General features: G+C 40.6%; 1 protein-coding gene across 6 annotated transcripts in view; it reads right to left on the reverse strand.

Annotated features, from left to right (window-relative positions):
- Positions 1-6,251: 6,251 nt before the first annotated feature.
- LOC310901692 (uncharacterized protein) overlaps positions 6,252-24,176 on the reverse strand; it is a 25,835-nt gene continuing 7,910 nt past the window's right edge. Inside the window, exons 3-10 of one of the 6 annotated variants that reach the window (XM_083841822.1) lie at positions 22,233-22,379; positions 13,146-21,217; positions 12,236-12,280; positions 11,552-11,596; positions 10,290-10,337; positions 9,331-9,378; positions 7,735-7,782; positions 6,252-7,290 (exon numbers count right to left, since the gene is read on the reverse strand). In XM_083841822.1, coding sequence (XP_083697948.1) covers positions 7,289-7,290; positions 7,735-7,782; positions 9,331-9,378; positions 10,290-10,337; positions 11,552-11,596; positions 12,236-12,280; positions 13,146-13,293 — 384 coding nt within the window. In that variant the 5' untranslated portion in view covers positions 13,294-21,217; positions 22,233-22,379 and the 3' untranslated portion in view covers positions 6,252-7,288. Of the gene's footprint in view, positions 7,291-7,734; positions 7,783-9,330; positions 9,379-10,289; positions 10,338-11,551; positions 11,597-12,235; positions 12,281-13,145; positions 21,218-22,232; positions 22,380-24,176 lie in introns of those variants that run through there. The other 5 variants (XM_083841818.1, XM_083841817.1, XM_083841820.1 and 2 more) reach the window with 5 other exon arrangements.

Raw genomic sequence — 24,176 nt, forward strand, 5'->3', positions numbered from 1 at the left:
TTCTCCATATGAATTTCCTACATAACAATACTTTCATCAAGATAATACTTAGAAAATGTGTTATCTAGAGAAAGCAGTTTCAAATAGTTCTCTTTGAGAAGAAGACACAGGGATCTACAGGAGGCCTTCTCCCTTCTGGGGAGGCAGCTGGAGGCCAGAAGGAACACCTAGATTATATAAGATGACTCTAGATGCTCTTGTTTAGGCATCCCATTTGTAAACTCTCTATATTTTATGACTTCCCCATTCCTTCAGGAGAATGTCTTCAGGAATCTGTTTGCTTTAGAAACGAACAATTCTGTAGTAATTCAGTCCTAGAAGGCTTTGTGCTCGGCGCTATCACTGCTTCTAGCCTCTGTCTGGCCTCAACCAGGCAGTACATTGCATCCAGCCACCTGACCGTTGACTGTTGCTCTCTGCCACCACTGGGTAGCCAAGCCAAAATGGCTACTGAGAGGGGTGAAGGCTGGGCTGTGAGCCTGGATGTTTATTGCTGCACAATTCAGGCATTTATAGGAACCCCACTAACTGTTCTGTGCTATCTGACCCTTTGTTGCAGCGATGACCCAGTCCATTGTACGTGAGGTAAAGCAAGTAAGCTCTTGGTGATCCAGGCAGATAGGAGCTAAAAGGAAAATGCGAAGGCTGGAAACAAGGGAGGGTAAGGGGAGAGTAGGAATGTTAGAAGAACTCCCCTCCATGCGAGTGCCATGCTCTCATCTGTTTTGGTAACTACTAAATCCTACTGTACCCTAGAGCTATATTTATCTGATGACACTTCTGTACTGACTCATACCAGTACTCAGCTTCTGACATATACCTATGAACCCACAGGCAAAATATCCACCCATACTCATGCTGTATTTTTAAATCTACCGCTCTCCTTCCTATAATGCAGCAGTGCTTCAGAACATGAAAGGAGCAAAAACTTTATTTTTAACAAGACCAATGACATGCATGTACCCTGTTGTCACAGCACAGTGGTACGATCCACCAGCTCTTCAGGTAATTAGGATATTCTCAAATGTTCTCTAAATTGCAGTCAGTGTGAGTGACGTTATAATCTAGAATAGCTGGACTTCCGTACCACAGCCAGTATGGCTCTAAACCAGAGCTCAGCAACAACAGGTCACAACAGTAACTTCAGGTTCATGTATCTGACAGTATGCTCTAGCTGTACCTTAGTGTTAGAACCAGCAATTGGACTGAGAGGAAATAGCAAATATCTCACAGGGCCTGAAAGTGATTTGGCAATATATCACATTCAGTAAAATCTTACTCAACTGTCCTCCTTGTAGCAGATCTGTCAATACAGAATTGCTCCTCCCTGGGCCTGAGTCAGTCTCATTTAAAAAGGACACCAATAGTAGGCTTGCTACTGCAACCCACATGCTGTAAATTGCCCATTCTGATATTCCTGAGTGACAGTAAGGGGTGAAATGAAGAAGATGAGAGTCTGGGATATGTTAAATGAGGCACACAGAAGAAGAGGAATGACTTCTAGACTTGTCATCCTACTGAGCCTCTTTTCTAGCCACCAGTCCTACCATATCCTAGATTAACTTTCTTGACTACTATGTAGTATGTACCATATCCTGCAATCTGGTCCATCCAAGTTTCAGGTCTTGGATGAGTCCTGTGAGTCTTATGAAAAATATCTCATACATATATGCTTCAATCTCAGTTCATAAACTCTTCATCTGGGAATACTTCTGAGATGAACCAATGAGATTAGTACTTGGTTCCTGTAAGGGTTGAAAGCAACCCAATAAATTTAATTATGGGTTCAGTAAACCCTTATTCCCAGATGTATCAGTTTTTCTCATGACTCACCATGTTTGTTGTATTTAAAGGTCATCGAGTACATCACTGTGACAACTGAAGAATTAAGTGCAATCTGTAGGTCCTTTTCACTTCTGTTTTTTCCCCTAATCTATTACTGTTCAGCTTGTTTCTTTTATCTCCAATGACTCCCACTTAGAATCTGTGAGAAATGTAGAAACCAGAGTCAGGATCAGAACAAACAGCAAACATCACATCCTGCTTACCATCTTTTCACTTCACATGCTGCAGTCTTCACTTACAGAAGTGCCAATGGCTTAAGCAGGATCAGACCTACCTTGTAAAATGGTGTTCTCAGACAGAAGATTGACAAGTATCAGTTCCACATGGTGGTCCAAATAAGAATCAGGAATTGAAATAACAAGGTAATTCATGGAAGAACTCTACAACTCAAAGCAAATGAGTTATAAAGTAGGTATGTGGTTTATTTTGGTGCCGGGTGCATGTGGGATAGCTCCCAAAGGCATGCGCACCCTAACGCAGCAACTTGCTTTGGTTATATGCAGTAAAGAGTTAAATATGCATGAAGATTCCCAATACGCCTATACATATTCATAACATATCCCTGCTTTGTATTAAAATTAGCTCCAATAAGTCATTTCCATAAACTCCTCCCATCTGCGCCTGCGCAGTGCCTTCTGGTGGTGGTCGTCGGGGGGTCATGGGGATGAAGGCTGATAATTCTTCTTCATCACCACTAGTTGACCCCCTGCCTTTGTACAGACTCAGCTGCTCCTTGGCTCTTGTCCAAACCACAAAGTCGGTCTCAGCTGGCTTTTGAGACAGGTTCCCCATTTTGTCAGGAAACATCCTCTGTGAGGGGCCCCGAGACTCCTTGTTTTGGTTAATTTGCACAGTAGTAAGCAAAGACACTCAGCAATATCTATTTTAATGCAATAAAGCAAGCTCCCATTCTTCCATTCCTGGCTTTAATAATTACAATTGTTTTATTTAGAAATCATTAATGCGATTAAGCAAGCCCTCATTCTTCTATCCCTGGATTCAAAGGCTCATAAGAAAAGGTCACATTAGAAGTCATCTCCTTGGGAATGACTCTCTACTATATCTTTTTTTTCTTTTTTTTTTCTTTTTTTTTTTTTTTCCTCCTGGAAATTAAAAGACTCAGTGGATGAAGCTATACTTTTTCTCACTGAGAGACCGTCCAGACATTTCACTGTTCAGCCCAGCTACAAATAGTCTACTTAAACTCTAAAAAAATCAGATGTTTTCTGCATCACATGTGCTTTCTTTCCTAAGACAAATACAACATAGAAGAAAGGATGTAAAACTAAATGGCAAGCATCTGTTTTCCTTCATTTACCCTTATTCTGAAAGCTCTGAAATAATAATCTTTTTAGAAGCAGAAACATGAATTACTGGTTAAAGAGGTTCAGTCCAGGTCACCAGCATTTCATGACATCTTTCACCTTGTGATCACTTTCCTCAGAGGCCCAAATGAATCCCTCTGTGTGACAACACTACGTGTGGCATCTGAATAGCATCTTGCCTGAGGATTCTGTCTTCAGCACTGGGGAGGATCAGCACCCACCTTTCCATACCTGCTTCTTCCCCAGTCCTCCTCCATTCTACCTTAAATGTTCAACCATGTCACAAGGAAATGACAGACTGAATGAATGCAAGTGTTGTGCAAATGCCCACTAGGCAGCATGTGAAACCTTACAGTGCACAGCTACACAATCCAAAAGTAGCTATATAAAAATGCTCTGGAGATCAGTTTATCCTCTTAAGCTTCACAAAGGACTAATAACATGTTAACCTGCAATAAAGCTGTAGTGAGGAAAAAAACAAATTATTTTAAAAAAAATCATTTAAAGAACATTTTCCAAGTTGTGTTTACATAATGTTGTGAATGAACTCGCACAATGCTGGCAATAAGATGCCAGCTTTGTAGCCCTAGAAATTCTCTTCTGCCCAAATGATTATAGAACTATGTGCTACTCAACCACTCCTCCCAGAGTCTGAGGTGAATTTGACCCATTTTTCATTGCTTTGGTTTTCAACAAGCAACGATACAGCAGGCAGTGGTTTTATTCTGTAGTTTAGATGCCTACTCAATCAACAGCAAACATGCTTACTACTTCACTGCCAAAATGAACAACTGGGCGCTACCATTCCATTCCAGATGGAAACTGAAAACTAAGAGCTGAAAAACTTTTTATATTTCTAAAAAAGTCATTACTACCCAGTACCAAACAGTCTTTAGCAGTCTTACAGTTCAAATGCATCTTCATTTACATTAACTATGCTTCTCAGCTCACATTAGCATAACTGAAAGCACAGCTTTTGAAGAGATGGTTCCACACATCCAGCTGCAGAAGAGATAAGGAGAATAGCTAAGGGCAGTCGCTGGAAAACACCTTCACTTCCATATTGAGTTCCTGCACTGAAACAGCTGCCTTCAGTTTCTTCAGTTACATTAAGAGACCGAAATATACTGAGGTCTCAGCCAGGACGGCATCAACAGCTATGCCTTTACACAACAACAGTTATTTGAAAATTGACTGAAAAATCTTTAGAGTTTGCAGTTCAGCCTCAGGACATTGAGAAATATATTAATACACTGAATGATTGTTTTAAAATCTGTTTATGTTTCTAACTTATTAATGAAAAGACTGACATTTCAGACACCCTCATGGCTGCTTCTTTAGAAACGTGTCATAAAACCCACAAGATTGAAAAGCCCTCATGCAATTCTAAGAAGTGTTCGAGACATGGTTCAGACTCATACCACTGAAGATCCTCTCTAGAAAAATGACCATACTGTAATTTAATTCAGTATCCCTCCAAATACTTTAAATTGATGTTAACTATCAGGAAGAACTACACTGAGCAAGTACAAGGAAATTAATACCAGCAAATAAAGTGATTTAGTACTTCAAAAGCAACTTGGACAGTGATAAAAAGCAATCAGGAAAAGACTCAAGGAAATATTACAAAAAGACACTCTCTGAATTTTATCTTAAAATCAGAAAGACTAAGCACCCCAGTAAAGTAGACATTTCAGAGTAATAAGCAATCCTGAAAAAAGTTCAAGCAAACAAAGTAGAAAAGAATGTGTACTTTGCCAATAGGTTACAAAAACACAATTAAAATCTGGAAGGACAATAATTCAGGAGAACCTACCCCGCAGCATAGCATCTAACTGTTTTTTTGTTTGTTTGTTTGTTTGTCGTGGTTCACAGTAATGTATCCTATGCGAGGGTCCACAGGACCAACTGATGATCCATGTGTAAAGGAAACATTCAAAGAAAAGACGAAAGTATGTCAAAAAAGTGAAAGAAACTCTTGGCCTGTATTGCAGAGTTAACCACAGGAGGTTCCTGCATCAGAATTCTTCTTAATAAGGAATGCAATAGGACACCTCTCTCAAATTGAAGTATGAGTTGTTACAGTTTTAAAATAATCTTATGAGAAAAGCTAACATGGACTTTTAACTGATGCAATCACATCTCACCAACATGCATCTGATTTGTTATATTTTTGGATGGTTTTAAATGTTTACAAGAAAATACCTCGAAATGTCCCCCCAGAAAAGAAGAATGCCCACCCTATCCCCAAAACTGGCAAAGTATTATTGTGTTATTGTCTAGTTAAGAGTAGAAATGAAGAGGAGAAATAAATTGTTCACTTTCACAAAGGTTGAAGGAAAGCATTTATGTCTGAAAAGGAACTTTGCAATAGTCTGTTGCATCGTACATACCTGTGAATGATCCTGAAAAATGGGTAGAGGAGTGTGCAAAACCTACTGAGACTGAATTGTTTAGGACCATAAAAACAAAATCAGATTATTAAGAATTGCAAAATACTAAATAACTAGACAACTAAACAGCACATGACAACTCATTCATTGTTTGAAAATGTAGAGATGCACATGAAAAACAATCATACACATACAGACTGATTGGCTGTGAACTAGCTGTGGCCAAATGGAAAAGATACTGGTCTAACCATACTTGCCTTACAGGGACAGTTCAGGACATTCCCAGTTGGCAGTTTTGGCATATATCAATTAATCAGATGGCAGGGCCAAAATAAACAACAGCAGGGACTTTTTCCATGTTATTAGAATAGATTGTCAAACACATGGTTAGAGGATGCTGTACAAGCCCAAGATTTACATTTATGGTACATAATTAAATACCTGATACTCCATGGAGGACTAGTAGACGCTAATATGCAAATCTTGATATGGAAAGCCATTAATTAACAGATTGCTGTTGGGAGGAGAAGTAGTCTCACTGCAGAATTTCTTTATCCTTATCTTCTTCCCTCTCTGCTTTTGGCCACTAAGTGAGAGCGTAACAATGGGATAGGTAGGTATACAAAGGCAATATGCCCTCGTACACAGCTTGCTGTACAGCAAAAATACATTATTGCCAATAGATATGGACCAGTTGAGTGATAATGTAGCCTTAAATTAGAAGGCCATCACCAACTCAGAAAGAAGCCCCATCCAAAAGAGATTTTTTTTTTTTAACATTTAAATACTACCCAAGTGGCTAACATTGAATTTGTGAGTTTGTCCCCCCATTTTACAGACAGACGGTTAGACTCATACCAAGTGAAAACCTGAGTGCTAGAAATGCTTACATCACAGATTCAGGAGTCATTTTTGGTGACTGGCACATATGTAAACAACGCCAACAGAATCAATCTAGAACCACAATCTTGTTCCTCCTCACATAGGTCTCAGTCTGTGATGGTAGCTACAAACTGTCAGCAAAGAGAAGCAAGCCATACTAGAAAACTAAGTTAAATGAGGGCACTGAAGATGACAGGTTAGGCAACGCCCTTCGGAGTCCCAACTTACTTAATCAGTGTCTGAGGAGCTGAAGTGATCACTGTTTTGGTGGTATACAAGAGGATAATTTCCATCCTCATTTGTCTTTGACTGGCCAACCAGGCCAGGAGAAGAATGATCAGATAAACTCAAAAATGAAGTACTTTTTGAAGGATTTCCATAGAGCTTTCAAAAGTGGTTTTTGCTCTCATTTTTGTTAGTTTTTTTTATTCCATATTTGAGGCTCTGAGCCATCCATTTACTTGTTCTTTAAGAGTCAGCAGAAATATTTCCAGCCCATATCACACTGTAATCACACAGTGATAACAAAGTTGTGGACAGACCATCTCTTCTTGCTTGCAGGGAACTTGACTTCTAAGCCCAGCTGAGCAGTTAGGGTTCTGTATTGATTGGTCCTCTTTCTAAAGAAAGAAATTACGGCACGACAGCAGGGCAAGGAAAATTGATGTTGATTTATTGCAATCCAGGTTCTAATAATAGAAAACACAATGAAGATTCAAAGCAACTTTTACAAAAATGTTCCTAACCTACAAGACAAATTCTGTAATTTTAAGAATCAAATGTTCCTGCAATAGAGCTGAAATTGCCAGTTCATGACCACGTTTCTTCAGTCCGTGCGCCACATTCTACATGGGAAGAGATGAAAAGTGTTAGATATTGAATTATATTAGCTCACAAGTGTCCCAGTATGAAGTAACACTAAGACACTGATCCATCTGTTGGGACACGGTATGGTTATCTGATAATCCCCTCTTTCTTATTATTTCATAACAAACATTCTTTAAAAAAAATATGCAGATACAATGCATGCTTGTCTTAGTTTGGATGTCTACATTTCCCTAACAATTCTGTCAAGTTTCATACAGAAGTTTCAAGTTTCTTACAGAAAGGTAGAAATGCCATCTTTCCTATGAGACGTTTGATCATGTCAGAATCCTAGAACTTAGGGCACAAGAATATCAGAGTGAAATCTATTTTCCTTATATCAGACAACATTGGAAATGGAAGGATCACATATGTCAGGAGAGAAAAGGCATTTGGACAATACTGGATAACAAGTGTTCACTTACAAGGCTGATCTCTTCCTCCTGCATTTTCCTTGACATAGATGAATTCTTCTGTAACAAGACATCAGAATGGTCACGCTGCTAGATGATACCCCCCCCCACACACACACAGAGCAAAGAAAACAATACAGCCCAAAGCTTTGATCTGCCAAGAAGGTCACAGTAATGGCCAAGGATGTTTGTACAGATTGGGATAGTCACAAGAAAACACTGAAGGGGAAGTATAGAAATACAATAATCTGAAAAGTTCAGGCCCCCCTTTTCAGCTAAAAGTGCTTATTACAAAAAAAAAAAAAAAAGACAACTATGCAACAAGCAATCCTAGATAATTTTAATCCACTCAAAGACACCTCATCTTATGATTTTCTTTCCATCAAAACAAACCACCCTCAAAAGCAGACATAACCCTACATTTTAAAATGAAGATTTAGATCCAGTTCCAGATCTGGACATGTCCACTCAGATGCGGGAGACTGAACCTAGTTACCTACTTGGGGTAGTAACTTCTACCCTTGTTCATGTAGACACAAATTCATAATCTTCTAGAAGTAAGAGAAAGACACTTTAGGCGTGATCAGGCAACAGAGCACTGTGTCCAGATCATGAAGATCTGAGATCTCCAAACTGACGGAGACCCTGAAGAATACATACAAAGTATGTAGTATCTGCATAAAAAGAGTAGGATTTTTGCTATAGAGGAGCAGGAAAAAATAAAAAAAGAGTAGAAATGAAAACTCATGGAGACCCCCCGTCACACATCGCTCATTCAAACTGATGATGTGCTCAACTGCTGGCATGAGGAAAAGGTTCTAAGAAACAATGGACAAACAAAACCCCAAACCAATAAAGTCGGTTGTTTGTAACAGTTCAGTTGGTTTTCTTCCTTGCCGATTGGATGTGAGTTACTCAAAACGTTATCCAGAAACCAAGTACCATTTGTAACTGACCCAATGTATGGGCCACCTGGCGCTTGCATGCAGGACCTGATGCCTCTGTAACTATGCTGACTTTGCCGGGAAGAAGGAAGATGGACCTATGATGCCCAATAATGGAAAGATCAGGAATCCTGGGATTGCCGTGCATTGCCTACATCCTTTGTAACATGCAGTTCTTCTCTGGAGCTGACTCACATTAGTTTTTGATACTTTATGGATCGTTTGCTTCGTCCTGAATTTAGATCAAAATCTTAGTGTAGCCAGGAGGCCTCCACATATGATATTAAGATAAATGCTTATTATTTATATTACCAGTATTTGTGGGTACCCTCATTATGAACCTTGGGAATATTTTATTATTTTCTGTAGTTTAATATCACAGCAAAGATACTTATCTTTGCCATGTTTTCCTAAAACAAGAGTTATAGAACTTGTACATATCTTTATTAACTTATTAACGTAAAACCTTGTTTGCTGCTTCCTCACTGTAAAATAATTATCTGTCGATTTAAAAAAATTTCCATGGCACAAGTTCCCTCTCCAGCATTTTCATGTTTCTAGTTTTTTGGAAAAGTACCAGAAAATATTTTCCTTACATATTGTAAAAAGAGACACAAACATCACTGTTTATAAGCGAAATAAAAATAGAGAGGAAACTTCTTACGTGTTCTGTTCCTCACATATTGCTCAGAGGAGATACTGCTGGGCTCACCTACAGAAAAGAAAAATCAGAACTCTAGGAAATGTATGGTTTGGATCCTTTTCATCAAAGCTGTTTGCAATTTGCCACAACAGGGTACTCTAGGGTTGGCTGCACTATGCAAAGGAAGCAGAAGTGGCAAGCTAGCTGAATTTCCTGCATCCCCTCCCAGTAATACCAATAACAGGTAGCAGAGTTCTTCATGCAAAGCTTTCTATTTATCACATACGTCAACTATAAGAAAAAAACTGAGCGTGCTATTTTTCCCCTCTCAAAATAAGTGCCCACAGATAACTCTTTCCTCTGCTTATGATTTATGTACCTAACTTGTATCTGCTGCAGGCTTGAAGAATCCGTGACAAGAATAAAAATTAATAAAATCCTGGCAATACAACAAAGAACATTGTGACAAATTAGGATATTTGGATACTGTTAAACAATGTTTGGGCTTCTGTTTACATTTATTTAATTTCTATGGTATACTTACAGCTGGAGAAAGGAAATGGAAGAAATATTGAAGTTTTTATCCATTTCCAGCATAATATAGCATACTAAAAATAACTGATTAATCTCTGATGGCTCCACAAAATTTTCCTACTAAACTAGCAGACCAGACTTCACATTTTCAATATTTTTAAGAAATATTTCTTTTAAGAAAAAGAAATACTTTCTTGCCTTTTACAAAAAAAAAAAATAAAAGCAAGAAGCAATAAAAACCCTCAGTCCTTCTGCCTCTCATTATACTTCACAAAGGAATAGGCTAAGAAGCCAATAAGCAAGCAATGACTATAAAATTTTCCTTCTTCTCTCTACACAGTAGGCTTGTATACCATAGTAGAAATCTGAAAGGTGTGTGAGAGTGTTATGTGTGACTGTTGGCAGAAGATATTTGCATATAGAAGGGTTAAAGAAGCAGAACTCACTGGACATACCAGTCAAGTAGTCTTCCTCTGTGATAGAGTCGTATTCAACTATTAAAAAAGAATATTATTATAATTAATAAAAAATACATATTTTAAAAGGCAAAGGTTTTTACAGCTTCACAGGAAACTTCAGCCCATAAGAAACAAACTGAGGTTCAAGTTTCATTCTGCGGAAGAACAACTCAAGTCAGATGTAGAAGACAGAGAGGAAGACAAGGGTATGCTGACCTGCCCACTTTTTCCTCCCATCACCCCAAACCCTCCTGAAATCCATACTATCAGGAAAACAGTATTAAATATTTTACTTGCTAACAAGAAGACTGAAAAGTAATGTTGCTGGTAGAAGCCAAAACCCTCAGATTTTTCAGTGTTTTAGGCCCAGTGCACAAAAGCCACGTGACGAAGTTACACTCCAGCCAGTCTCCTCTGGGCACACATCCCAGCAGAAGGTACTCACTTCCCACATCTGTGCTACACCGCTGTCCCCAGGAATGAACTGCAGCTGGTGAGCATGCTGACCAACCGTGAACTATACTTGGGAATCCAAGCCACAAAAGACCTTGTGTATCTGTGCTGCATGAGCAGAGATGCAAGAGAAAGGGAAGGAGAGACACAGTTAGAAACTAGATGAGCAACATTTGTGCAGACTGCATGAAAAGAGATCCTATGAAGCAGAATAGCCACCATCAAGGTCATGGAAAAGCTGAACTCAGAGCTCTTTCTGTTGGTGTGGCAATTTGCCAAGTTGGGGTGCTTTTTTAATCAAACATTGAAAAGAAAGAAGATAATCAGAGGTGGAGGATACTGCAGCAAGGGCACCAAAGCATGATGAACTGAGAGAGGCGTGTGTGGGAAGGACAGGCCTGAAACAGCAGAAGGAATGTAGTTCAAGACTGGAGGAATACTGGCCATATTATTGCAGGAAGAAGATTTAATAGGAATAAGGCCTTCAAAATTAGTATGAGAGGACTCTGGTGGTAAAGAGGGAAAGGAATCTAAAGAACATTAATTTATGACTTGAGTTTAAGCTCGCCTTCCTGCTGTTTTCTGATATAAAATCAGGGCTTTGGGTCCCAAAAGCCTGAAATGTCACTAAAGCAAAATCTACACACCTTTAATAGTCTGGGTCTTTGTGTCTCTGGCCTCTGCAACCTCTCATACAGTGGGAGCTACAGTCTTTCATGCAGTTATGGCAAGCACATGTATCACAGTAACAAGAGTTAGGTACTTCAGAAATAACAGAAAGTGCAAGACTAACTTACTGTATTCACTCCTTCGGCCTCTGCTTTCACTGATGGTCACTTCACCTGCAGCAACAAAGGTGAGTACAAGAGAGCATATTTAGGCCAGCTGTGCCCTACTAGCTCTGCTCTCTAACACCTACAAATGCTTAAATACATGTGGCCATCTGTGATTTTGGGCAAGACCTTTGTATTTGTCAGTACCCATCTGCAAAAGAAGTGTTGATGAATTTATTAAAAATTGTATGATAGTGATAGGCATGTAAATATCTTAGATTAAAAGCAAACAGGGCTCAGAGAAGAGTCTGCATACCATTTTTAAGAACATTTTTCTTCTGCTATGATACACTTTTGAAATTGCTGTCAATAATACCCATTCAAACTCATTGAAATGGATGCAATTTAAGAGATGTAACAGTAGGGACATGGCTCTTTAAGCCTTTAGTTCAGCTGAGAGGCCACAGGAATAGTTTATAGGGGCTTACATATCCTAGAAAACATTCCAGTTATCAGTTGACCTCATTTTTATGGTTGATTTTCATAGTTGAAAGTTTACACTACTTAAAATGCGTTTCCATGCAGTGTCACATGAGCCAGCATGCAAAGCCATATGTAAACCACCCCCTGCATAGATCTCTTGGGAGTAGTGGTCTGTGTGTCCATTTCTTCTATAGCTGTTGTGGGTTACTGGGAAAAGAAACTCACCAGTAACTTCTGTGGTTGTGTCCTTCGGGTAGGAAGCTGTGACATCTGGGAACAATTATTAAAAATAATTAAATATCTCTTGTATGCCCCGAAGACATGAAATACTTTCTGGAAGCTTTCATTTCCACAGCAAATAGCATATACCTGAGTAACCCAGCACTCCATTGTCTTCAGCTATGGGTCAGTAAGTGCTAGTTTGATCTCTAGAGGTCTCAGGCATACACAGTAATAAGGACAGTAGAATTTTCCATCAGTGCTTCCCAATACCACCGTGGGTCTCTGCACTGTATTTGCAATGTTCTTTGCCCAGAGCTGCTTACAGCACCTGGCACGTGAGCTAGAAAAAGCTCCTGTACAGATCTGATCTTAGCAAGGCTTCAGCTATTGCAACATGCATCTCATCTGGAGGGGAGATGGAGATGCACATTATCATTTTGCTTATGCAGCTGTATTTGTTTGGGACACAGGAAATTCGCAGTCCTGCTGGCTTCTCCAGCCCATCAAGCCCCAGAAGGGAGCATTGCTGACAGGCTCCGGAGAGAGCCTGAGCTGCCTGAATTTCCTGATTTCCCGGGTCACCCTGGTTTCATGCTCGAGCCCGGCAGGCGACAACCTGCAGGGTCCTGCCACCAAACCTGTGAAGATGGGGCTGCCGGGGAAGAGGTCCTGGCACAAACATAGTCTGAGGCTGTGAGATCCCCAAACACTGGGGGCTAGGGAAAGCTGTCCTACCGAAAACAGACCCATTGTGCCAGACGGCCAATACACCCCTATCCCACTGCCTGCATACATAGCAGTGAGGCTGCTGGACACAAGCAAGCCTGCTCCCTTCAGCTTATACCCAAATAATGTACCCCCAAACAGCGTACCACCCCTTAAAGCTCCGCCTGGCGATGCTCCCCCTTCCCACCTGAGGCCGTTACCTGGCGCTGCGCTGGGGAAGGCCAGCAGTGGGGCCGGGAGGGCCAGCAGCAAGGCCAGCCAGGCCAGCAGAAGCACGGCTTCCCTCGGCATGGTCGTCGTCGGCCTGCCCCCTCCCGGAGCCCGGCGGCCGCCATTTAAGGGGCTCCCGGGAGCCCCGGGCGCTGGTGGGGGTCGCCTTGCCCGGCGACGGCCTCCTAAAAGGGTGCCCCGGGGCCCAGGCTGGGCGCAGCGGGGAGCCGAGAAACACATTCCCGCATTTTATGGGAAGTGGAAATTCCTGCCTTTCGCCATCCGCTGGCTTGCAAAAGCGCAGCCCGGGGGCAGTGCTCCACTCCTGCCTTCCCTCCTCCGTCCTGCCCCTGCCCAGCGAGGGGAGCTGGCGCCCACCCGCAGGCGCCAGCCTGAAGAGGGGCCAGAGCCCTGAAAGGATGGGTGGTTTTTTGCATGCTGCAAGCTCAACTTGATTTGATCCTTCTGCCCTTATTTTTATGGCCAGCTCCCACTGCTCTTAGGGATAAGGATTGCAAGGACTGCCTTCCCGAGCTGCAGAAGGCTTGGAGGCACCTGCTCTAGTGTGACGAGGCCTGTGTCAGGCATCCATGAGTCCATGTAATGGCCTCCAGAGACCTACCTTTTAATTCTCCTCATCAGGAAGGAGCTGGCTGTCTGCATGGGGAAAATCAACTGTTAGAAATTAAGTGACTTATCTTAATTAACAGCACGTCATGCTTTAAAAGATGGCAGAGTTTGTCTACATGAGACATTAGGTGGTGATTAAAATCAATTAAAGGCTCCGTCTTCTTTAGAATGCAGCATTTCCTGGTCTAGCCAGGATGAGGTGGTAGCTGCGTGGTCATTAACAGCAGACCTGGGCCCTGCAGAGCTGAGGAGGAGCAGTACAGAGTTGAGTAAGGTCATATTCTGGTGTATCAACCTGGGACAGCATTGAAGCAGGTGATTTTATGCCAGCCATGGAAGGTTGGATAACGATGGACCTGGTGTCAAGTCTAGCAGTACAAAGTTGAGCCTCCAGTATTTTAAAGAGGTTTCAAACAGCACAAGGTAGGGATATTTTGCAGTGGTTCTAGAAAATCTCAGGACAGATTTACTGTGATATCAAAGCCTAGTGTCAGTTTTGTTGTTTACCAGAAGTCTCTTCCTCTTGCTCTGTAACAGGCCACAAGATGTCTTTGCTCAACTCTTAGGGAAAGAAACAAAACTCCCAAACCCAGAAGCTCGATTAGCCACACAAAATTCTGAAGAGATTTAATGGAAATCCAACATAAGGAGACACTAAAAGACAGCAGTATCTGTAAAGAATATGGCTTCAGACTTGGATCTTATAAATCCTGTGCAAACTCCGTTTCTACCACAGAGCACTTAGCATAGCCTGTGTGAGAGGGCACATGAGTTTCTGTGTGTACTGAGGAGAATTAAAAGATGAGCAATCTAGTTTCTCAATGAGACTGTGAACTAACATGATCTCCTTGGCCCCCCAGATTTTCTGTCATGTAACTGATGCAATCCTGTTAATGTGCCCCAGGGAGAAAGCAGTGAAAAAAATAAAGGAATTTATTTGAGGGAAAACAGAGATATAAGTATGAAGAGAGAATTAAACACTGGTGGAAATGCATCTTTATTAACCCCCATTGTCCTTCCTTACTGAAATCACTTCTTGGGTGACTGTCTTGCTCTCTTCTTTGTCAATTAACTATCAACTTTCTTGACATTATTATTTACCAGTAACCTCATGTCCTTGTTCTCCTGTGGTTTTTACACCTTATGAATTTTTTCATGTTATCCTTATCTTGCACTTTCTTCTTCTACCCTTCTAATACTCCCACCCTTTCATCTTCTACTTGCTAAATGTCCAGTTTCATGCTTTTGCCTGTGTCTTGGACTGATTTTTGGATTTACAGGCTGTATTGTTATCCTAAAGAGGGGAGAACTAGGCTAAGTCTGAAAAAGGAGGATAAGTAGCAAGATCTGTAAAACAGGCATGCTACAAACTGGCTTCTCCACAAAACCTGGCAAATAAAGGGGATTGCATTAGTCCTGCAGATTACATCAGGTTATTTGTCATGTATGGGCTCCTTACCTATTCCATGCCTTTCTGCTGCACGGTACAAATACAATATGACCCGTGTTTACAGGTTGTTAGTTTGGAAAACATCAGTCACATTTCTGAGCTGCAAGAGGAAGTGTCTCATTTTAGCATTCACATCATCTTTGCGTTGTGGTAGACATGTTGGACTTGCTTTTTTTAACTCAATTCTTAACCACAACACATTGTACACAGTTATGCAGGCTTTTATCTTTCTTCATGCTGCATGAGAATCTGAACCCAAGTTGCCACTGAGATTTGAAGTATAAAGTAAGAGCAAATGAAGAGTGCTGTGTGGACTCCAACTCTCAGGCCAGTGGACTATGAAGTACCCTGGGATCTCAGGACAAAACCTCTGCTTCTGTGTGTATTTCTGTACTGTCGGTTATTAAGGCATATTCATTTACTAAAAATGGAAAGGAGACAACATGCAGCCAGATGTGCTACTCTTCAGGGCTGAAATCTATAAATTATCAAGGACTCATGGCTGCCATTCTGCCTCAACTGCATTTCTTACCATCTCAGGTTGGTTGTTGAGGTGTGTCATCATTTCTGTTTTAGAGCTTGTGTTTTTTTATTTGCTGTTTGTTATCTGACTTGTCATGCAATAACAATTGAATGAGCATAAGGCCTGATCCTGCAAAAGAAGTCAGCACTTTGCCTTTGAGTTAAATGGGGTCTGGATAAAAGGCTGTTTTTGACCATTGACCATTACAAGAAAAGAATGACCATTGTTATAAGAAAAGAACTAAGAGTTCAGAATTAAACCACACATTGAAATCAGCTTAGAAATATATTTTATTAAACTGAATATGTATAAGGATATGGATTCAAGAAGAAAATCATGTAAAAGGTGGTGCTTCGAGGCTGATTTTTTAAGTGCGTGGATTTTGTTGAATTATAGAAATTTGTTCTTAAATTTCCAACTGTCTTTGAATCGTCTCTCCTATACAACTGGGACTAAGAAAATTCTAAACACTATCACACCTAAGCACAGAAGGAGAGTGGCAAGTAGGTAAGGACTAATACAGCTCCTATTGCAACTGGAATAATTCTTAAGGGTCTGAGAGTTAGTGCTCAGTAACAGCTCAATAATCACATTTGGAAATATTAGTTCTAAAAGGACTAAGAGGCTTCGTCCTCCACTTACCCTCCCATTCCCTGGGGAGTATAGTAACAGAAGACCATGTGAGTTTTCTTTGGCAAACAAGATTCCTCTTGAACTTGCACCCCCAGATATTGGACTGGTTTACTGCAATTAGGCTTGTCAGAAAGGAAAAAATCAAACAGACTGCTGAAGGACATATGCACCCACAGAACTAGTACCCAGCTAGTCCTCGGTAAAAACAAAGGAAGATCATCTGAATGGCCAGAACTGTAACAATGAGTTGATACAGCTGATAAAATTTCCTTTGAATTCAGGGACTAAGACTGACCTCAGGGATCAAAGCTGGTTTTCTGTTCAACGCAGGCAGAGGGTAACTTAGATTAACCAGAACTGGCAAGAAACACAGCAAAGCTAGCGTAGGGTGCCTTTTGTTTTATTAGAGAATTCATAACCAAAACCAGCAGCATCACCACCTTTTCCAGCATTATTGCTATCTTGAATGAAGCCCCTGTGGCAGACAGGGAATAGAGGAAGAGCTCTGTCTGTGTTTGAAGAAAGTCCTCATCCTTAGTGAACCTTACTATAATGAAATCTGAGAATGAACTACTCAAGTCCACTGCCTCACAGGAAGGTTGCATATATGGACTGGGGAGTCCAGCTATGCAAATAGGTGGTTAGCTGATTCATCTCAGACAGTGGGCCACAGTATATCCTGTCATTTAGGAGGAGCTGTATGAGTTTTACATTTTCAAGTCCGAGAAGTGATGAAGTCTTTGGCTTACTGTCAAATGGCAAATGTGATACATACTTGATTGCACAAATAAGACAGATACCTGTGTTGTGCCATCTGAGAGAGTCAGTCCTCTCCTCAAACTGGTGTAGATATCTTTAGCTTGTGTCTCACCCTCTGAATGCATCTGTGCCACTGTTTGTGTTTGGACCACCCTCAGTGAGTACAGGTTGACATACTTCATGAGGAAGGTGACAAGACATTGAGGCTAGATGAAAACAACAAAGCTGGCTGTGAAATGCCAGGGGACTTTCAGTTGACAGTTGCAGCTCAGACCTCTCGCCCAAGTTTGTGATACATAGCTGGCTGCCACATCTTTAATACCAGTGGGAGACCAAAGACATTCAGGGATTCACCCTTACCAGGCTATTCGTGATAGCTGAGATGAACCTTACCTTTGTGCAGTAAACATCCACATCTGATTCTGTATTATGGAATAGAAGGTGGTTCCTCAATAAACTGCACACCTGCATCTCCAGGAAACGCACACTAAATCCCTTGTGCAGTTAAGCACATCCTATGAGAACGTAGAAAATGAACCAGTGCAGCTCATAGAAATTCCTTCATGTTCATGGCTCAGGTCTCCTGACTAGGTCCTTGGTCTTCCAAGCAACTCTATAGGAAGACCTACTGGGGTGCACTGTGGTTCCCTTGATGCCCAAGCAGCCAAGGGGAGGATACACAGCTATCTCCTCCTTTCTGTCTGCATGGAAGCAGGTCAGATCTTTTGCCCCTTGAAGTTCTCCTGCCTGTAGAGATGACTCTGCTCTGGGATGATTTCCTACACAGGCAGGTAGAGAGTTTTTTTCTAATTAAATTCTCACATCTCACGTTGTTGACTTGATGCCAGCTATTATGCCTCCTAGCATTCTCTTGCTTTCCAGAGACATACTGTTAGAGTTTCTCTCAGGAATTGATGCATTGAAGAGAATTGCTAGGTAGAGCCTGAATATTCTGCTAGCTCATAATTTGGCTGTCTAGGGAAGAAGATGTACAGTGTTGAAAAGCTGAACTGTAGTACCTCTCTCTTCTGATGAACTCCTGTCCCTTCTTTTCCCACCCTTCAGCTTTTACAAAGAGAGTGCTGAATTTCCAAAGAAAAGGGTTTGAAATTAGCCCTATATGAGGATTTTAGTTGGTCTTCTAACCTTTATTATATTTGCCTTCAAGGATATCCTAAAATGTTTGTTCTGTGCTGGTTTATCAAGGACATCCTTTTAATGACTTGTTTGCATTCTTTTAATTATCTCCTTCAGTCTTCACATACGCGTTATTGTGTCTGTGAACAAAAGGGATGGTGCTTATCAGCAAGGGTTGACTGGAATGGGTGAAAATCCAGAAAAATAGGCCAAGCCAGAACAGCAGGAATGAATGTCACTTGTAGCTCCAGGATGTGCTTGAAGCCACAGGGAGAGAGAATGCAATAAAAGGAATCAGGTAAGCTCCAGGGAAAAGGAAAGGGACCAAAAACAAAGGAGAAAGACAGCTCCCTAGAGCCAGATTTACAGTCAAATGTAATTTTTAGATGTCATGTGTAAGACATGTAGTATTATATATATAATCAATGACCAGGCAGTCTTGTCTTAAAAATTCAGTGACAGATAGTCCATTTCCCCCTCAAGCTGTATCTAACAAGGATTTTGCCTTTATGTTTGAGAGCAGGCATGTGTGAGCATGAAACAAATGCAAGGAGAAGGGTATTTCCTTTCTCACCCATATACATATCCTTAGTATTGTAAGGATGAGAAACCATTGCAAGCTGTCCCTGAGAGCAACCAGGCTGAGGAGGCTCAGAAGAGTCATCAGCTGGCATGGCTCCAACAGGCAAGAAGTAACTAGAGCTCATCAGGGAACCACAAGACCCTGCTGCACACCTGCCCATCCATCATCTGTATATTTCTGTCTGCCAAGAGCCGTCAGCAGGAACATACTTCATGTCAACATTTCAAAGACACTAAATAGACTGTAAACATTGACAAACTCCCCCAAATTCAGTGAACACAATTATAGTCTCTGCCTTGTGAGAATGAAAATCAGGCTGAAGTTTGTTAAAATTGCCTTAAACACTATAGTGGGCTCATTGTCAAACCCACAAAAACGCAAAGTGTGCCAAATTCTTAGTAAACACCCAAAACAGTCACTTCAATTTTTAGAAGTTAACAACTTCTCATTTTAATCAAAGTCATTTCCCTCCTTCAGCTACCGAGCAGCATACAGAGCAGTACATGCATGCTTCTTACTGCGTTGTCTATGCTGTACATGTGGTTACCTTCCAGATGGTAGGACCTGCCACTTATATTCCCAGGGATCTGCTTGTAGCAGCTGAAGACCTGGTTGTCTGCATGAGTCCCTGTTGGGCTTATAATCAGTGGCAGTTTCTAATTGGTCCTGAAATGCATTTCCCTTTGCTGTGTTTGCATATGCAGCATCTGGGTGGATGTGCGCTTAGTTCCTTGTGAAGCTGGCTCATTCTGAAATGATGACCTTCTCCTTGGTAGAGCTTGTATTGCCAGGAACTATGACTCCTGCTGCTGTGTATCTGCTATTATTGAACAAGTTTTATATATACAAAACTACATTACTTTAGCTTTCAAAGACTGTGGAATTTTTCTCGCTTCCAAAGAAAGCTGGAGCTAACTTATTTAGGTTGACAATTTAATTTGGTTGCAGGGGTTATTTGATAATTTTATGTGAACCTTCAGGCTAAAATCAGATCAGTCTAGTGAAGGACAACAAAATGCAGCTCCATTTCAGGTCCAAATGTCTCCTGCCACCTCTTCTTTTATTATCTCTGTTTTTTAAACTTTTATTCCTCCACTAGTATTTAGAGACCTGGATTTGTCCCACAGCCTGGCAAGCAACATGATCTCAAGAAAAACATAACCATTTTCTTCTACTATTCACTTGATGCTCTGCTTCTGTCTTTAGAAAGTCCTTATTAGATCAGCACCCCGCTTCCTGACAACAGCTCAGAAGTGTTGCAGTCATACAGTTAATAAATGTATGACTAACATAAGAACAAATGCTGGCATGCTAAGTGCTTTACTAAATCTTTATTGATTTCTGGTGAATATATTATAAAAACATGGTGCCTTATCAACAGCAACAACATTGCCTAAGTACAGATAAGCTTAGACACAGGGAACAATTCTACAAGTATTTGATACACTGTATAGTCCCTCCTACTCCGGGACTGCAAATCATTGCTATCAGCCTGTTCAGAGGAATTATAACAGAACCAATGAAAATTCAAAATAACGTAAAAACAGACACCAAAATAATAATTTCAAACAAACACATTTAAACCTGAAGTGTTTTAGTTCCAGTGGAGGGTTCTGATTTAACTGAAGCTACAGCATTTGGGGAAGAAAAAAATCAAAACAAAACAAAAATGAATTGCTGCTCCAAGACAGAAACAACATATTGTAAATCGGTGAGATACTCCTCTGGACAAGCAGAACAGAATAATTTTACTCAAGCCGGTGGCGGAATGAGACTGAGACTTCTCTGCTAAACATTTAAGTTCCTTGCACCTTTAATAAATCCCACCAGAAGGCTGTCAGAGGAAGAAAAAACACATGTAGGTCTAGACTTGGAAAAAAAAATAAGTTTAGTGCAACCATTTGCATTCCTTGTTTTATCCATACATTTTTGCACTTCAGCATATTGAAATCTAAAAGCTTATCTACATGCAAATTATGGCAAAATCAAGTCAGGTGTGAAATAAAAATGATGTTCCAAATGAGTCTACCTGGTCATTTGCGTTGTCTACAGAAGACCCAGATCCAATGTTTGATGCAGCAGCTTGAGTCTGCGCCTTGTTACATGCACTGATATAGTGAGATGCTTGCCGGCATTATTATATTAATAATATATAATATATTTTGTCCACATATGGAGGCATTTAATGAAAATCCTGGAAGAAGTAACTGAAGAGTGATCAGTCTGGCAGCATGTCTTCTTTCATAGAAGTCTGTTCAGAGAAGATAATGTAAAAATAAACAAACTTCATGTCTTGTTTTGTTGAAGAAGCAGAGCCTTCCTGTTCTGACTTACCTGGAAATAAAAAGACAAAAGCTAATAGAATATCTTAGTGAAGTTCAGCCTGCTGTGAGTGTCCTCGTGAGTAAAGGGAGGGCACCTGGGCATCATGGGGACCACAGGTAAATGTGCCATGCCTTGGGATGGAGGTGTGGTAGTGCAAATATGACTAGGGAGACACAGTGAGGGGGACATGGCTCAGTGACGGGACACTGCTCCTGGCACAGGTTCTGAGGTGGTGACAGCCGCCAAGGGGAGTGATCTGGAGGAGCGATTAAACACTTTGTAGCTCTACAAGAAGTGAATCTGTGTCTTAATACTAGGTCTGTTTTCCATGCAGTGTTCTTTTACTAAGAGATTTCCCAAAAGATCCCCCAAAAGCTCTAACATGAGACAGGCACAGATGCTTACAATGTTTGTATCTTTCCCTCCACGTGTACCATGTCAGCCACCCTGTCCCAGAGGAGGCATTGCCTTTTCAAAGCTGCCCACAGAGGGCTCTAGGAGCACTGGATGTGAATGGGAGGATTTTCTCTGGAGGGCTGTTCCCTGCCATTCCTAGTCTGAATTGGACAATTCTGGCTTCTTTCAAACCCCAGACTGATAAACACGGCTTGTTTGTCTCAAGCCACTTCACTAGATCCCTGTTAATGTCCACCTGGACAGCAGTTGTGGGAATCACCTCTAGCTGCACCAGCCATTTTTTTTTTATTTTTTTTCACTTCATGGCCTGCTGGTGGGGTTATTTCCCTCCACAGCTGGGAGACAACTATGGTTAAGTGATGAAGCAGATCCAAGACTTGCTCTGACAGGCAGTTCTGGCAAAGCTCTTGGGTATTAAAATGTGCCCAGTTAAGTGCACTGTGCATCAGCAGCAAGAAGCTAGATTTTATCGAGTGTGATTGTGAGTTGATGGCTGGCTGAACGTGTGGCAGAGACTTTATCATACGGGTAGAATGCTTCCTTGCACCTCTTCTGATAAATGTGAACATATTGTATGAAAATACAAATAAGGATAAAAATGTCTTACTCTGTTTGTTAACTGGACTGCACCATCTGCCTCAGGAATTATTACATTTCACAGCTAAAAGGATCACACAGATGAGCAGAATCACTGCAACAAAGTACAGGATGATGGCAACGTAACACCAGTGTTTGCTCTCATAGCAGGCCACTGCTGAAGAGAAAAGGAAGAAGGGTCTCACAACAGCCAGAAGCAACTGAAGTTTTGTTTCAAGTTAAGTTTTGTTCCCAGAAAGAAAAAAATAAATTTAAAAAGTCAGTTAGCTAGCATACAAAATCACTTTAGCTAATCCCCCAACAGGAAATGTTGGAGGATATCATCAGTCTGTGCTGCAGATGCAATACATGCAATTGAAAGTGTTGTTGTTGTTATTGTTGTTTTGTTTGTTTTGTTTGTTTGTTGTTTTCCAGGTAAATGTATTTGTATTAGCTAATTCTTGTTCTAGAAAATGTTATTATTATTTTTAGTTATAATTTTAGTTATTAAGTGAAAATAAAGCCTTATTTTTTTTATGTTTATATATGAATTCACATTTTCAGTGTCAGAAGAACCTGGTCAGTTCTAGTTTTGATCATGATAGCTCTTAAGAAGATGCCTGAAAATGTGACGTTTCTGAAACCACGCACAGCTTTGCCAGCACTGCTTGCCTTGCCGTGCAGTTTACCTGCTGCTGTTGCACAGCTCTGACAGTGCTTCTTGCTCTGCAGTATATCCGGATGTTCTGTCCCGGAGTTTCCCTGGGAGAATGACTCATAATGTTAGTGCTAGCATGGGGTTATTATTCTGAGGTTACACAGCTGAAGACCCAGAAGGAAATCATGACATTCCCATTCCAGCTTTTGGAAAAAGTTTTCACAGGTAATTTGGAAATTTACAGGCTGCTTTTTCCAGGTAGGCTCTTACCACCCTTTTTAAGCACTCCAAAGAAATACATGTTTAATTAGTTGTTAAATCCCTGCCATCCATTATTTTCTGCTTCCACTGTAACCCTGTCCAGCATCTCTGTGCCTGTGTTCTTCTGATCCCTATCCCTTCCCACTTTCCAGACCAATCTGTATAATAATAATAATAATAATAAAGATCTAAATGAGAATTAGAAGAAACACCTGATTTCTGTGACTTTTAAAGAGGTTTCAGTGAAAAATGTGAAGGCACAAAGGTCACCTATAGCATTTTGCCTGGATTTTGATAGTTCTAGAACCAAATTGTGCAAACTTGGAAATATGGGTAGACTAGGCAGAATCAGAGAAGGCGAGAAAGAAAGCGAGGACTGGAGTATAAAAAGGCAGTCAGCAAACAGAATATGATGATATATCAAAGCCATACACTGCATCACTTACAATACTTTTAATGCTGCAATCCAGTCCCAACTTCTGTGGCAAAAAAAAAAAAAAAATAAAAATAAAAAAAAATCAAAGGGAATTTAAAGAAGGCCAGTAAATTGATTTTGCCTTTATATCGGCAGGACTGAAACTGCATTTGGTCCACTGTCTTTTCTGCCTGACTGGAACCGTTAATCAGAAACACCTTCTAAAACTGTCAGTTTCTTTTTCCCTGCGGTAAGGCAAAATTAAACCAGCAATGGAAACATTTGTTCTCACTTAGCATTTTCTGCAGCTAACATTTTTTCTATAAATATCTTAATGTTCTTCTGCAATGCATGAATGCAATATTTTCTTTCCTTCTCTTATTTGTTTTAACCTCATACAAGTACATGTGAGTTAAAACTCCTATATTATTTTTCTTTGCAAAGCCAAATTTTGTTTTAGGGCTGGTCTCACTGATTAAAAAAAAAATATTTTAATGTGTCTTAAAATTTTCACTTCAGAAAAGATCAGACACAAGTTATCTGAACTTATTAAATAACTGTTCAAGACCTAATTAGCTATCACTTTCTAAAAATAACTCAATTTCTCCAATTTAAATGATATTGCGGACTTGTTTATTCTC

The sequence above is a fragment of the Anser anser genome (genome assembly GCF_964211835.1).
Source record: "Anser anser genome assembly, chromosome: 1".
NCBI classification, from domain to species: domain Eukaryota; kingdom Metazoa; phylum Chordata; class Aves; order Anseriformes; family Anatidae; genus Anser; species Anser anser.